A 17,215-nucleotide genomic window follows, 5' to 3' on the forward strand; every position below is an offset into this window, starting at 1 on the left:
AAGGGGAGATGTGTATCATGAATGGCAGGGATTCTAGGCATTTCTACTATTCACGGGTGGGGTCATACTGCGGAAAGTGGAGCCTGTTTGGAGTTCTTACTTAATAAAAGGCAACTTTACAAGTGTCTAAACAAATGTAGCCTGTGCCTCTCCAGGTGTTGTGAAACTACAAGCCCCAGCATGCTCTGACAGCTGATGCTTGTGCTGCCATCTGCTGGCAGTTAGTAGAACTACATGTGCATTTGGAAAGAGTCAGTTGCTGATAACCTTGCAGTGATTTATAATTGGCAGTGTGAGGTTTTTTTTTCTATGCTTGTTGAAAACCCGCCAGCTCTCATGCTAAGAATACGTTCCCAGCTTTTTAAATCCTTTTAATTGATTTGCCTTGTCAAAATTAAAAGTACAGATCATGTTTCACACTCCCACTTCCAAACTCTGTAATTGAAATTAATTTACTATAGTTCAGAATAACAACATATGTTTATTCTTTGTCTTGAGATTCCTCCAGGATATTGTGGTTCTGTTTTTGTGATCTTGGAGGGACCCTAAATGCCAGGGAACAAAGTTGTGTTTGCTGAACACTTATACATTGACATCTCCATATTTTCCTGGTGCACACTTAATGCATTGCAGACGTAGGATTCCAGCTGTATTCCTGTGGTCTCTCTCACTTTGCAGCAGCCAAGTGGAACAAAACATATATACAATACCCTCTGAAAAGAGATTTTGTTTTCTCCACCTGTACATCAGTTGATCTTTATTTATTTTATCTCAAAGCTGTATGTGGGATTATGTTTAGCAATAGAAAATCTTTTGCAACTTTCTTCAGCTGTTGTATGATGGGAATTGTAGTTCATCTACCAGTTGGGAGAGTCACAGGTTGTCCATACTTGCCAACTCTCCTGGAACTTCCGGGAGACTCCTGAATTTCCTGGAGTCCTCTGGCACTTCTGGAAGAGTAGGCAACCTCCCGAACGTTATGGAGGTGGGGCTTAATGACGCAATTTTGCATCATTAAGCCCCGCCGCTTGTAATGAAATTACGTGAATGTTGGCATTTCCTAGCAGAGGGCCGAGCTACGGTGACGCAATGGCGCCTGCCCCCTGTCACGTGACTTCTCTTCCAGGATCTCCGGGAGGAGAAATTTGAAAAGTAGGCAAGTATGAAGTTGCTGGATGTTCAAGTGAGATGATCTGAAACCCACGGTGTTCTGGGTCCGTCCTCCTGTATTGTGGTCAGTGTATTGCATTGAGCTGCATTACTTGACTTTAGAAAGGGCACGATGCATTTCAGTAAACTCAAACTAAGTAAGGTGAAAGCTGCATCATTTTAACATTAAAAGCATGCAGGAAACACTTAAAACAATACCTTAAAGTGTCATTTATCAGACAAGATGTAAAGTTTTAACTATCAATATGTGCTTGGGTTGTATCATGCCTTTGAAATGGACCTTCAAGTGTCAGGTAGATCAGAGGTAATGTGAGAAGTGTTTTTCCTAATGAAAGACTCAAGTGAGACCTTTAGTACCAGTATTAACAGATAAAGGACACACCTATCATCATCACCATTTATTTATATAGCGCCACTGATTCTGCAGCGCTGTACAGAGAACTCATTCACATCAGTCCCTGCCCCATTGGGGCTTACAGTCTAAATTCCCTAATACACACACACACACACACACTAGGGACAATTTTTGATAGCAGCCAATTAACCTACTAGTATGTTTTTGGAGTGTGGGAGGAAACCTATAAAATATATATGTATTCCTTTTACACATGCACACACAATGATCTCCTTTCACATATACGTTTTTGTTTTGTGGCTTTTTAAATAATGACTTGTCTGATTTAAGTACAGAACTGGGGTGTGACCAAAACCCCTTTGCTGTATATCACAGTACAGTAAGTAATGAGGATTCATCAGGTGGACGGAGCTACCGTGAGGTTAAGGGGTTAAATTGCTTCGGTTCATCAAACAGAACGGAGCAAACTGGGTTAATATGAGTTTTCCCTATTAGAATGATGATTGCTGTTAATCATCAATCACAGTCTTGGGTACAGTCACATCACACCCTGTGTCCCAGGCCTCCGTCACACCCTTCCTGCACATTATTACTTCCTGGCACGGCCTACAGTCTCCTGACCTTCTGTCCCGTATGTACAAAAGCAAAATAATTGGAGAACATGCCACATCCTGCGTTTTGTTGTTCGTGAAAAACAAACAATTCTGTTAATTCCCAATGTCCATAAGCAGATTTTTCCCATTTTTGTTATTACGAGACCATGATCTGCATAAGAATGTAAACCTGTAAGGATTGATAGTTATGTCTTGATGTTTCAGTTTATTATTGTTTTTACTGTATGCTTCTTAGGAGGGGGGAAAACAAAAAAATCAATATAGCAATCATGTAATGCTCACATGGCAGCCGGGATCCGTGATGCTGGTAAAGTGACAAGACAAGCGATTAAATTAAAAAGATTTTCCCTGCCCTTTACCTTGAAATTGCATTGAACTAACATGTCACACAAATCGTACCTTCTGTTTTGATGCGTTCGGTCTGGGGAATAGCTGCCACTATATTTAGTTCTATATACGGCGTAATGTGAGCCCCCCCCTCTCCCAGTGCATCCGAGGACGGTCGCTATTGTAGTCAATTATTGTAACCCAGTAGTGAACGTGGAATTCTCTGCAATATAAAGATGTTGTGTTCCTTGACAGGCAGCATATAGCCTAAAGTAAAACCCCACGTAATAAAGTGGAAGGGAAAAAAAATAAAACTAATCATTTAGAGGGAGCGCGCCTCCATATTTTGGTGTAATAAATCTGTCCTAACCATCGCAGACCAGGCGAGAGAGAGTGAAATGTCGCTTACAACCTAATAATACGAGGGAATTGGGTTACACGGAGGATTGCAGGACATGTGGCGGGTTATGTAGCTCTAGATGATTAGGGTTACAGGGTTGTAGCCTTGCAATAAAGGATGCAGCTAACTGGAGCTTCATATAACTTGCACCACATAAAGGAGATACATGTTTTACAATCTAAAGATTTCCGTTTTACAGTAGCAAAACGTTCTTTTCAGTCCATATTCTTTTAGGGTGTGAAGAGTCTCCCCTTATTATTTGCACTGTGTCACCAGCTGCGGATCATATTTTGGTGTCTACACTACAGCTCCAAAATTGAGATCCAAGAGTTTAACCAGTTGTAACGTTATTGGAATCTGTGCAGATTTTCTTACATGGAGCAGAGACCGGTCCGTCGCTCGGAATGTGTTCCAGAACACACGTCGCTCGGAATGTGTTCCAGAACACACGTCGCTCGGAATGTGTTCCAGAACACACGTCGCTCGGAATGTGTTCCAGAACACACGTCGCTCGGAATGTGTTCCAGAACACACGTCGCTCGGAATGTGTTCCAGAACACACGTCGCTCGGAATGTGTTCCAGAACACACGTCGCTCGGAATGTGTTCCAGAACACACGTCGCTCGGAATGTGTTCCAGAACACACGTCGCTCGGAATGTGTTCCAGAACACACGTCGCTCGGAATGTGTTCCAGAACACACGTCGCTCGGAAGGTGTTCCAGAACACACGTCGCTCGGAAGGTGTTCCAGAACACACGTCGCTCGGAAGGTGTTCCAGAACACACGTCGCTCGGAAGGTGTTCCAGAACACACGTCGCTCGGAAGGTGTTCCAGAACACACGTCGCTCGGAAGGTGTTCCAGAACACACGTCGCTCGGAAGGTGTTCCAGAACACACGTCGCTCGGAAGGTGTTCCAGAACACACGTCGCTCGGAAGGTGTTCCAGAACACACGTCGCTCGGAAGGTGTTCCAGAACACACGTCGCTCGGAAGGTGTTCCAGAACACACGTCGCTCGGAAGGTGTTCCAGAACACACGTCGCTCGGAAGGTGTTCCAGAACACACGTCGCTCGGAAGGTGTTCCAGAACACACGTCGCTCGGAAGGTGTTCCAGAACACACGTCGCTCGGAAGGTGTTCCAGAACACACGTCGCTCGGAAGGTGTTCCAGAACACACGTCGCTCGGAAGGTGTTTCAGAACACACGTCGCTCGGAAGGTGTTCCAGAACACACGTCGCTCGGAAGGTGTTCCAGAACACACGTCGATTGGAATGTGACTCGATAATACTGCCTGACTTCATATGGTAATCGTAGGCATTTTTAATGGTAAATTAAATGCTCCTGACACCGGTGTACATAACACCGGTTCATCATCAAAACCATTTAACATTGGGTTAAACGATGCCCCCTTCCCAAATGACTTCCTGACCACCCTAGGCTGAGTGGTACCAGGGTAATGTGGAATATTGGGACGGTTGTAATGGTAACTTTACCACCTCATTGGCCTCTGTATAATGGTCTGTAAGACCCCATTCCATTAAACTAAAATAGTAATAAATGCGGACTCAATTATTTAAATAAACGTTCATTGAAATAAAAACTCCCCGACCACTTGTTCACCAATTTATATTAAGGAAAAATAAATATTTGTCTTTTAAGCTGATCTTGTAATCCAGTGGGAAATATTCCTTGTAATCTGCCATATATCCTTAATTGGTAATTCAAGGGATCTTCTTGTAATCCACCAAAAATAGTCTTTATTTGTAATCTAGAAGAAGTTTATAAAACCAAAACAAAAACACCACAGTGGACAGTGCAAACTACCCCGCTGTCGTACAATGACAGCGGACCAAATACACCACACCCTTAGTCTCTCAATGTGCTGCAATGTGATTGGCTAATGGTGAGGGGAAGTCCTGGGGATTCCCATCTTTGATCACACATCAATTGATTAACTTAATGTGTTACTGTGTGAGCAAAAACAAATAACAATGCTTTGAGAGCTCCAGTCATTTGAATGGCCCATTCATTTCAATGGGCCATGTGGCACACCAATCCATTGAAATGAATGTTGAAAAAGTAATTGTGTGTGTGTATAATATATTATATACACACACACACACTATTCTCCCATAGAGAGCAGTGGACTTTTTCATGAGCTGTGTCATGCTTTAACGCACTGAGGTACAGGTAAAGGGTACACTACACATGTGTGTAGAAGCACAGAATGTTTGTGCATGTTTACGATTCTGTCTTGCTGCTTCTGTTCTATGAATATATAACATGCAACACTACCACCCTGAAACTATAAATCATTTCTTTTTAGATTTACTGCTGATATGACTGCTTCCTGCACTAAAAAAAATTACCTGTACAAATGTTAATTATTCTAATTAAATCTTTATTGGTGCGATTTCACTAAGCAGTGGACCTTACATATTCTATTAATTCAGCGTAATTTGCATTACTGCAGAAACGGGCGTAATGGTCCCATAAAGTGAGACGCTGATTAATGTCAGAGATTAATCACAGAGAGCTGTTCCGGTATGCTCTAGTGGGTTGTATTCCTGGTCTTGGAGGCTGCTGGTGGTCAGCAGGGGGAGGGTTACACGTCAATCGTGTTACATGGCAAGGCTGTGTGAATGCTAAATAGATTATATGGGACCCGCAAAGCACCTTAAACGTTTTCTCCATCTGCTTTGATCGTGCAGTTCTTATCGGCTCAGTTTCTCTTCCCATTGGTGGAGTGATGACTGTTGTATGCTGTGTTGGGTTTATTTTCTTTTATCTTTTTATGCTTCTGAATGTCTGGAGCATCTCATTTTCTTTCCCACCCGGTCCAGGTTAGTCACGTGGTAGTAGTTACATTGTCTTTAAATGTGCAACTAAGATTGCTATTGGTTAGATGCACTTTGTTGGAGAATATCCGACTGGTTGCATAAAGGTGGACTTGATGCTATATTAGTCGTAATATAAAAGACGGGGAGACCATATGAACTCCACACAGGTAAGGCCCTGGTCGGTATGGTCCCCATGACCCCAGCGCTGTGAGGGAGCAATACTAACCACTGAGCTGCCCCAGTGAATTTCATGAATCCATTTCAAACTAGACGTTCTGCACATCACACACGCTGAGCACTGTGATCTGGTGACACTGGTTCAGACCATCTGTTTGTCTCTGTGATGTGAAGGGATTAAATGTTGTGTTTAGAATGCAGGGATACAAATCTATCGTACTCTTTATGAAACATGGATTTGTACTCCTGCAGCGATGTCCACATCTCTCATGTTGTTTGCTGAATATTTCCAACTGATGCCTGATTGTGGCCAGATCGTATTGGAAAAATGTCACAAGACGAAATATATGGAGTTTTTCATGTTGTTAGGGGACAAATAAATCTAACAGCCACATCCAGCCCGTGAAACACCAGTTTCTGGCTCTATGTGACATTACTTCGTGTTGAGGGGTATTTGTATTTAGTTAGTGAGGCCTTTTTAACGGCTCAAAGAAAATTTATTTTAGAATTTTATTGCTAAAACTATATCTGATATTGGAGGAACTATTGATCTCTATACCAGTACAAGACCCATATTACCTATGTGTGTGTGTGTGTTAATTTTATTATTTCAGCTTGTTAAAATTCTATTCATACAACACGGTAATGATTTTTTTAAATAATCAGTTATGTTGCTCATATTATAAATACATTGGTTTAGTGTTTGCTTTACCACCTAGTGCCTTGTTCCTCTGGGCGGAGCGCACGGTGTTCCTCTGGGCGGAGCGCACGGTGTTCCTCTGGGCGGAGCGCACGGTGTTCCTCTGGGCGGAGCGCACGGTGTTCCTCTGGGCGGAGCGCACGGTGTTCCTCTGGGCGGAGCGCACGGTGTTCCTCTGGGCGGAGCGCACGGTGTTCCTCTGGGCGGAGCGCACGGTGTTCCCTTGTAGGATTTCCCCAGCCGCACAGCAAGAGAGTCTTTGGAAACTTCCATACTGTCTGCACTGGCTTCCAGGTCAGCTTCCTCTATACGTCACGGCCCTCTCCTGCTGGACAGGCTGCAGGGAGCATAGCTCGTTGAATAAAATGCATGAATTGGGATCCAAGTCATGCTGCACAAAGCGTTATATAATAGGGCCACATTGATTACTATTAAGACGCTACATTTCGTCTAGGTACTTTGCCTATCCTATGTTAAGTCTGCTTTTGATTATACTATACATAGAGTCCTGCTCTACTACAGGTCCTTATTATTCATGTATTAGTTCTGGGCATTGTACCCTTTTGTATATATACATGTTACATCAATGCACTGATTTTATTGTGTTTTTTGGTTTATTACTCAACCATTAATAATTTTGTATAATTTACATTTGACTATTTGGCGCCTTAAGGAATCCCCTTGTTGTTTATCTAGAGGGTTGAAGCCCACCTCTCACATTCCCTCGAGGCAGCCTACCATCATTACTTATTTGTGGGAAGCGCAGATTCCACCCTTTTTAGGTCCTGGTGAAGAGTCCATTTTTTATTCTGTACCTTTGATATAAAGGAATGTTGGCTAAGACATGCTCTGTCTGTACTAGCAGCCCTGAGCGTAGACATGGGCACCTTGTAAGTAATGGGAACAGAAAGTACCCCCCAATCCTGGTACCAGAGCCCTACCATATATGCAGAAGATTTATACTTTTTGTGATCTTTTTTCATTGCTAAAAATAAGGCGCAGAGAAAAGCCCCAGCTGTGTGTGTTATAACATTTACAGTCTATAAATAATATTGCGAGTAGACGTTCCTCAGCAGAATGAAGCGGGTAGGATTTAAGGTCTATCCTGTGTGCGCAGTGGCCGCTAGCTGTGTTCTTTCTGTCTCTTGGTTTGTGATCTAATTCTATCTGCAACCTTATTTTTTTCCCTAGTCTTAGTGTTAATCATCAATCGCCTGACTGTCACCAGCTCTGGGAGCGAGTAGCCCACGTTATTTTTACCAAGATGGGTTCATTTTCAAATCGTGTCTAAACATATTCACATTTCAGCAGCAGCTGTTATCCAAAAATGTCTGTGTGTATTATGGAGACAGAACCCAAATGGAAACAATGTTACACGCTGTCAGGGTTACCTCTCCTTAAAGTGGAAGGTAATAACATAACATGACATGACTTTGTTTTGTCACGTAGAATGTTCACCTATTCTAGATTATGCATAAGGAAAAGAAAATAAGATTTCAAACCACCAAATTATTTAGATGCCTAAATGTGATGTTCCAGGATTTCTTTTGGAAAGAAAAAACTAGACATTAATTCGATTGTTTGCGACAATTTCGACAGCGACAAGGTTTGAAAGCTGCTTGTTACCACGGTTACAGGAGAAATGCTACTGTGATTTAAATGTCAAAGTGTGCACTAACCTCACAGTTACATTATCTCTGTCCTTTCATGGAGGCAAATGGACAAAGTTCTGGTTAAAACTGCTAGACAGTGTGAATGTCTCCAAATTGCAGAACAGATTTTCACCAGCCAGTTGAATTACAATCATAAAACCTTTCTGCAGCGATCTCTGCAAAATTCAAGTTATTTGGCAAAATCACAATGCTTTTATAGTAATTGGGAGAGAGATGCCTCATTAATTGAGATTTTCTATTTAAAGTGTATTAGTGAGGTTTATTTTTCACTGAAGAGTTATTTGAAACCTCATATTTCTTTGCAAAATTCTTTAAGTTGAAGAGGAAAAGCTGTTCGACTTCAAAATTGCATTAATTCTCATTTTTGTTACGTGTATTACTGGTCATCCCTGATTAATGGTCAATTCGGCTAGCCCTAAAAGGATACTCTGTGGGCCTGATTCATTAAGGAAAGTAAAGCAAAAAAAAATCAGTAACTTTGCACCTTGGCAAAACCATGTTACATTGGAGGGAGAGGTCAATTTAAAATATAATGGCAGATTTATATTTGGGGTAGGGCATGTTTAGTGTACCAATAAGCTATCAGTTATTTGTGTGCTACATGAAAAAACAGCAAGTATTTTCCTTATTTGCAAAATAAAAAACTAATTTGCACCCCTTGCATTGTAACATGGTTTGTCCAGGAGAGAACTCATTTTTTTTGCCTTACTTTTCGTAATGAATCAGGCCCCATATGTTCAGGAATTATTAATACGTATGCAGTATATATGTGTCTGTTCACACAGGTACATGGGACAATGACTGCAGATATTACAAGCAGTAGAATTGTCCATATCATCATCATCACCATTTATATAGCGCCACTGATTCTGCAGCGCTGTACAAAGAACTCGCTCACATCAGTGAATCTTTCTTTGTTGAGTTTCCATGTATAATTTGTGCATACAATATTTAGTCTGAAACGCAGGCCAAGAGTGGCATTATAGCGAGGGTGGTATTGCCAAAGGTGACATAGGGGGAGATTCAATTAGAAATACGTGTGGAGACATCTTGTGCGTGTGAAATATCCGGACGTTTTTGCATCTGCCCATAGAGCTGCAAGCAAAAATGAGCGAATACTTTTAGCGAATACTTTTACCGTACTAACGATAAGAATGCACAGCCGCAATGTTCTCAAGATCTGAATCTCCCCTATAATGGAGTTAATAGATTTGGTGCTTTCCCTCCCTCTTCTGTCCTCATTAATTATTACACACCTTACCAGGCAGGCCAACCTCCCCAGCTGCCCCAACTACTATTATATACTGTGAACTTTTACTGCTGAAAAGACGCTGGTAAATTGAAATTGCATTTCAACAAAAAGGCAGCAAAGGAAATGACAACAACTAGATTTCATAAATCACCAGTTGTCGGAGAAGAATTTATGTAAAACAGTCATTAAAGGGAATTGTTACTACATTTTTACCTTACTAATGAAAAGACAGAGATCACATCTCCTACCTACTTCAATCAAAATGTATTAATAAAGCAAGTTAACTAATTAGCATATAACAGTGTAATTATACTCAAATAGCAGCTTCACCGACACACAGAAGAAGGTTAGGGACAGTTTTAAGTAACTCCCAAAGGATAAGTATGCAAATCAGCCCCTCCATTCCTGGTGCTCGGACTTCTGAGTATGATATATATATATATATATATATATGTGTACATGGCTAATCCAGAGGTTGGTATTCCAGAAATAGTGGTTTATTAGCATTCGTGTCCTCTGGGGGTTTCTTAAGAGGCTCCTCTACATTTTTCATTGTTCATGCTGAGCTGATAGCGGCCATCATACTTACACTCAGTATGTGAAATCTTCCCAGACCTCATCTGTGTTATCCTGTTCATATCCAGTTGGCAAATCACAGACTCTGAAGGCTGCCATGTGACTAGAATACCCAGAAGTCAGTGCTTCAAAAATGGAGGTTCTGTTGCACTAGTCGTACTCTCATCATAATCTGACATATGAGCCCAAACCGTCACCTATTATGTAACGTCCTCTGTGCCCTATGGTCTGCTCATTCCACTGCAAGAAGAAAACTTTTTAATCTGTAATTTAACAGAAATTATTGTATCAATTGCCACAGATGATATAGATAATACTTTTGTAACTATTGTTTGTGATTACATTGTGTGTTTCCATGTTAGTATTGTCGTCTGCGTGGGACCATTCATTCCTCACCTGCATCTTTGGGTGCAAATCTTTAGCCGCAGCATTGTAATGATTTGAGAGAAATTACTTTGTACATTTATTTACATTTTAGTGATCACTGTAGTACAGCTCAGGATGAGGGAGAAGATATTATCCCGTCTAACCAGTGCACAGCTGGATGTAGAGCTGTAGCCAGATTGTAGGAAACCAGTCTAACTTTCTGGAGGTAGCAGGTAATACATTAGCTGGAGTTTAGAGGGGTGGATTGATCTAGCTTCATAGAGTAAAGTAGATAGTGAAACCAAAAATGCCTGGTTTTCAGTGGCTTTCTATCATTTATCATCATCAACATTTATTTATATAGCGCCAGCAAATTCCGTAGTGCTTTACAATTGGGAACAAACAGTAATAAAACAATACTGGGTAATACATACAGACAGAGAGGTAAGAGAACCCTGCTCGAAAGCTTACAATCTATAGGACAATGGGAGTTAGAAACACAAGGGCATGTGCTACATCATATTGCACAATGGACCAGCCAGACTGCAAAGGTAAAAGTACTGAGTGGGCTGTGTGTGTAGCAATGTTGGTCAGAAGGTTGTTGTCTTGTGTTAGCTGTGTAAAGGGTGGTAATAGGGTAATCTAGGGAAATTAAGATGATGGTTGAGGAATATCATAACCTTGTCTGAAGAGGTGGGTTTTCAGAGAACACTTGAAGGTTTGAAGACTAGAGGAAAGTCTTACTGTGCAAGGGAGGGAATTCCACAAAGTAGGTGCAGCCCGGAAAAAATCCTGTAACCGAGAATGGGAGGATGTGATGAGAGTGGAAGAGAGACGCAGATCTTGTGCAGAACGGAGGAGTCGAGTAGGGAGATATTTTGAGACCAGTGAGGAGATGTATGTCGGTGCAATTTTGTTGACGGCCTTGTATGTTAGTAGAAGAATTTTATATTTATGGGTCTGATTGAGGAAAAAACATACTGCTGGAGAATCCTCTTGGCAGATAATGGTGAGCACCGATTACAAATATTTGAGTAGAAATTAATTTCTAAGTTACTCTTTGGGTTTTTTGTTTTTTTTGCCGTCAGTGGTTTAAATTTCTGATCAGTATCTTTGCAGTTGTGTTGGGTCAGCGTGTCAAAACTGTCGCCTATGTTATCGCTGTCCGGTTTAGATGTGTCTGGCTGGTTTGCTATTTGTATTGTTTTCTGGCCTTCTGAAATCCCAGAAGAAAAATAATTGTGTAATTAAACCCCTACCTGATATTTCTAGAACACAGGCAAGGGCACAATCATTGTACCAACTTCCCAAGCTTTGTGTCTTCATATTGCCTTATTGACTCCAAGTTCTCCTTCGTCCTCTGAATCCCAGAGATTCAGACAATCCAAATAATTCTGCTTCCAGTTACCCCACATTGTCCAGAATACGCCCTCGCACATAGGGCTACCAAACACCTTGTCTACACCCTTGTAATTTCCTGTGTTCATTGCTGCAACCCCTTCTTCCATCCTCCTTCCCTCCTTCCAATACTATTGGCTGCTACACCTTAACATATCCCACCTCTGCTACTCCTAATTGTTGCTTTTACCCATAAACGCTGAGCCTAGCCTTCATATACCTCCGCTCTACCTGAACCTTCTGTATTTCTGACCAAGCGGCCCTCCGCACCTCTCCAGAGACCCATCCACAGCTGGAAGACTTCTCCTTGCAGCTTCTTGTTTATGGAAAACTCTGTTCCGTCCTTTCAGTTTCTCCCAATCTTCAAAACCTTTAAATGCTCACTGAAGACGGACTTCTTCAAAGAAGCCTAAACTACTGCTTCACTCCCTAAGACTAAGCACCACCGGCTCTGCCCCACACACAGGGTCCATTGCTCTGTACCTTCTACCTTATGTGGCGTGACGGCCTCTCGTTGGTCCAGGTCTATAGCCGTTGTTTGCTAACAACATTTCAGTTTCAGTGAGATCATTCTTGAGGGAATGCTCAAGTGATATCAGACCATGTGGGGCCAGTTTTAGAGTGTACTCTTATTTTGGCAGCGGTAATTGCCTTCTATTTTTAATGTCACTAAATGTAGATTTTTGCTGTTTTTTTTTTTGTAACATGATTCCCTTAAAGTGGCTGCTGTATAAATAAGAACTAGTGATAATAGCACTGTGCATCCTGACAAATATTTAAGTCTTATTGTGAATATTATTATGGAGGAACCTCTTCTAGACAGGATCCGCCTGTGATGCGTAGCTCACACCTCTATAAACACAATGTTTCTCTCTGTCCAGGTACAAGAACAGGATGTCGTGCTCCAGTCTATCGATCGCGCTATTGAAGCGATTCACAACGCAGCCATGAAGAACGGGGGGAAATACAACCTGGAGCAGAGAGATGTCCTTCAGTAAGTGTCCCCTATAAGGGTGCCAAGAATATATCCTTCAGCGATACAAGTTTATTCTGAAAATAACGCAAAAATCTTTGGTTACTGCTGAGAAAGACCCAAAACAGACGCATGTCCAGTTGTTGTTCCTTCCTTCCAGAGCTTACTGAAGCTTCATTAATATTTGTATGTCATATAGACCTGGTCAACGCAGAAACTTAAAACTTAAGTGAACGTTTTTCTTCCCAATCTACTTTATTTTTGGAGTTTTTTTTGCATATTAAGTGCCATATGTTGGTGGACCTTTGTAGCTTAATTACAAAGCCATTGTTGTCTTCTTACAAAATTCCTCCTCTTCCCAAAACCTTCCTGTCCATTCTCAGTTGTGTGTTAATATCCCTAAGAGCTTTGGGGGTGTGGCCTAGCATTAAGGGTGGGGGTCTGACAGCATTGAAACATCGCCACGCCAGGGAGGAGGCAGTCGCAAACTTTGTCCTCATTGTTTATATAAAGGGATCGCCTAAAACTACTCTAACTTGTGAGTTCACCTACTAGCAAAGAATACCTTTGTGTTTACACTGTTTTTATTTATCTACACAGAAAAGGCATGGCACCTTAATAATTACTATAAAGACACTATTAAACCAATAATTTCAGTTTATTTGGCTGTTAGATGCGAACAGTGGCTTAAAGGAGAACTCCACCTAAAAATTAAATTTACATTTTATGTAAAGTTCATTAAATTTTAGTAAATGCTGTGGACAAGCTGTTTGTGATCCTTGGCTACCAGTGGGTGCATGAATTACTATTCCTATCTGCCCCTATCCACACAACCTGAACCAAAGCACTATGGTAGAAATAATGCATGTATATTGTTTGGGCCAAAGGTGTGAACATGCAGAAGTGCTTGTGATAGGATTCAATGAGCTCTATGATAACCATGCTTGTTGGATGGTTCACAAGCAGCCCTTGAATGCTAAAGAGAAAAACATTTAAGCAGCATTTAGAAGTGATTAATTTTGATCAAAAGGCAGCAAAATAATAAACAATAAATATAAGTCTTTTTTTTTCTTTCTTTTTTCCCCCAATGAAGAAAACTTATTCATCATAGGAAAGAAACACAGTCTCGAAAAACCCACTCACCGACCAGCCAGACAAATTCCTCCTCCTCCGGCAATTACCACTTAGATTCTGGTCGACAACCCAATGGTGTTTGCCGGACTGGTTTTGATCACAACATGAGCTTACCCAACTCGGAGACTGAGACAGACGAAAATAGCCCCTATCAGGTACAAGCAGTGTTCTGTGCTTTAAGCTGCAGTAAGTACTAAGTTCATTATAGCATCTGGTTTTACATCATTTCAATTAAAACATCTCTGTAGGTTCCACCACAGCCCCGACGGGCCGCTCCTATCACTCCACCCCCACCAGAGAAACGGAAAAATGCACAGATCGCCCAGGCTACTAAAAGTAAGTCATCGATTCATTATTATACAGATATCTGGAGAGAATATTATGATTGGTCAAGAATAAAACGTAGAGAAGCTTATGGTCATTCTGCTGTAGCAGAGAATTGAGTTTTTTGGATCTGGAAAATGATCAGTCACAGATATCGTGCGCCCGCCGTTCTGGGGTAAATGGGTTTAACATGAAATATATAGTGCAGGTGGACATTTCTTCTAAATATCACTACAAAAGTCGCTGTGAACTTTTGTTTCATCACTTCTGTGCGGCTTTCGTTAGACGTATTTAGTTCACATTTCAAACCAGTCTTTCTGCTCAGACACATACATCCTTATAGACAGTAAGTACAGGAATATCTATGCCTCAGATGTCTTTAATGTGAAGCTGATGCCCCAGCAGCCTAAGTGATGTGTTTTTGGAGTAGATGAAAATGCACAGAGGAATTTATAGCAAATGTTTATCTGATGGTCTGCAGAAGTCCCCTGTTACATGATACCTGTCTCCAGAGCCCCCTGTATACTACAGATGAACCTGTGTTTTCTATTTATAAAGCCTGGAGATAAATAGAATAGAATTCAGCAAATGTACGTAGTGTAAATATACTGTTGTCTGGTCTGCATTCTGAATGTATTTGAATTCCCCTTCAGTTTTACAAGTGCTAGTTATGTTCCACTGTTAGTCCTCATTGACAGACGCGTCTTGATTAAACACAGTAAAACAGACTTTCTATTGTGGAAAAGCTTTAAGGGATCCGTACCCTATAGGAGAGTTTATATACGGTTATATAATTTGTGTTGTATTTTATTCAGTTTTAAAAGGTGTCACTGAGGCTTTCAAACTCACACCGTCATGGAGTAGGGAGATGGTTGTGCCCTGTTTTGTTGTTTTGATTTGAAAAAGTATCTTTATTTTGTTAAAGGTACAAAAAACATACAAGTGTACTGCGTCGTAGCGCAGTGCACTGTCGGACATAATCAGACATGGTTTTTAGCACTATACATGACAAGGTACAAGATATCATCATCATCATCATCACCATTTATTTATATAGCGCCACTGATTCCGCAGCGCTGTACAGAGAACTCACTCACATCAGTCCCTGCCCCATTGGGGCTTACAGTCTAAATTCCCTAATACACACACTGACACAGACAGACACACAGAATAGGGTAAATTTGTTAGCGGCCAATTAACCTACCAGTATGTTTTTGGAGTGTGGGAGGAAACCGGAGCACCCGGAGGAAACTCACGCAAACACTGGGAGAACATACAAACTCCTCACAGATAAGGCCACGGTTGGGAATTGAACTCATGAGGCAGAAGTGCTAACCACTGAGCCACCATGCTGACCATAATACGACATCCTGCACTATGCATCAAGTACTGCACTAACCATGCATCATTTCAACAACATAACGGTTTCAAACAAGCAATGGTGGTAAGGGAAAGGTAGCAGAGAGGGGTAAGGGGGAGGATCACAGGCCCAAATGTAGGTCCTGCTTTTGTCGCCCTTATTTCTCGATCAGTGGAGGTCATTAGCTGATGAGGTTTTCCGTTCTGTCTGATCATAAGCCTCCTAGTGTGAAATGTTGGGCTGTCTTGATGAGAAATGACCAATTAGCTGACATAATTTGCATGGCACCAGGCGCTAGGCTGGCATATTATGGAAAGGTTTTAGTCTCCTAGTTGGTGGTCTGTAGAACGTTATTTCACTGTGATTCCTATGTCACAAAGCATGCTGGGAACACTAAATCATGATGAACCTTTTAAAGTATTACCTGATTAGATGGTGTTTTGATTTCTGTGTTTTTTCATGCGGTATCTTATTACTTACCAGATGGTGTTGACAAAACTTCAAGATCAATTTTGCACATGTCCACTACAAGTATGTCCTCTCTTGACACATTGTGTACCACGTCCACGGACTCGTCTCATGTCACCACAGCGTCCAGTCCCTGTAACACTCCCCCTCCTGTACCCAGTAGAAGCGCACATACTACCGTGTCCCAGAGTCTGGACACCTGTTCCTCGGTGCCTGGCATGCTAAACGCCCACAGTAAGAGGGCAACTGCTGGCCTTCCCGACAAGGAGAACCTCATTGAAACCGGTAAGATCCCACAAACCAAGAGAACCGCCCCAGCCCCTCCCTGCTTGGAAGCTTTCAATTCCGTCAACCAAGACTGTAAAACAAAAGCACCTCTGCAATCGGCAGCGCCAGAAACGGCCACCTCTGCCGCAGCTGTCCCAAAAACAATTGGCGCCGAGTTGATTGAACTGGTTAGAAAAAACACCAACCTCAGCTATGAACTGTCCCGCGTGGCCATCGGGGTGATCGTTGGACACATTCAGACATCCGTCTCGTCTACGAGTCCTGTGATGGAGCAGATTCTCATCTCTCTAGTAGAAAGCAAGGTACGTTCTTTTCCCCATTGTTCATGGTGCATGCATGGGTTTATGGGTCGGTATCATATACAATACAGCTGATAAAGCCAATTTCCTCTTGTATGTTTTATCTGCATGACTGCGTAAGAAATGAGTGAGTAATGAATATCATAAGGCTTCACACCGCAGACATTCACAGCAGTGAAAAGTATATACCTAGTTATAAGTGGGATGATTGTAATTATAATTAGCATTTTATGTATATTTATCTAGGCAGGGATTTCAGCAGTGATCGAGCAATGTACAGACACTACTCACAGCCCGCATGAGAGCTGTAACTGGTTTACAGACCAGCATTTCTGGTTAGCTCTCCTCCCTGTCTAATGCGCTGTACTCTATTATGTGTTAAAGCATTTTAGTGGGCTCAGTAATAGTATTTTGGTGGAACATGGAACAGACAACCCATTAAAGGGTTTTGGGACAGTGAGTCTAATAAAATTCAGACACTGGTGTTAATTCAATTGCTTTATTTACATTAAAACACACA

General features: G+C 41.6%; 1 protein-coding gene across 1 annotated transcript in view; it reads left to right on the forward strand.

The window, feature by feature from the left end:
* Positions 1-17,215, forward strand: part of NCKIPSD (NCK interacting protein with SH3 domain) — a 53,764-nt gene that overhangs the window by 8,726 nt on the left and 27,823 nt on the right. Inside the window, exons 2-5 of the mRNA XM_075183599.1 lie at positions 12,731-12,843; positions 13,916-14,111; positions 14,205-14,292; positions 16,124-16,698. Coding sequence (XP_075039700.1) covers positions 12,731-12,843; positions 13,916-14,111; positions 14,205-14,292; positions 16,124-16,698 — 972 coding nt within the window. The remainder of the gene's footprint in view (positions 1-12,730; positions 12,844-13,915; positions 14,112-14,204; positions 14,293-16,123; positions 16,699-17,215) is intronic.

The sequence above is a fragment of the Mixophyes fleayi genome, chromosome 8 (genome assembly GCF_038048845.1).
Source record: "Mixophyes fleayi isolate aMixFle1 chromosome 8, aMixFle1.hap1, whole genome shotgun sequence".
NCBI classification, from domain to species: domain Eukaryota; kingdom Metazoa; phylum Chordata; class Amphibia; order Anura; family Limnodynastidae; genus Mixophyes; species Mixophyes fleayi.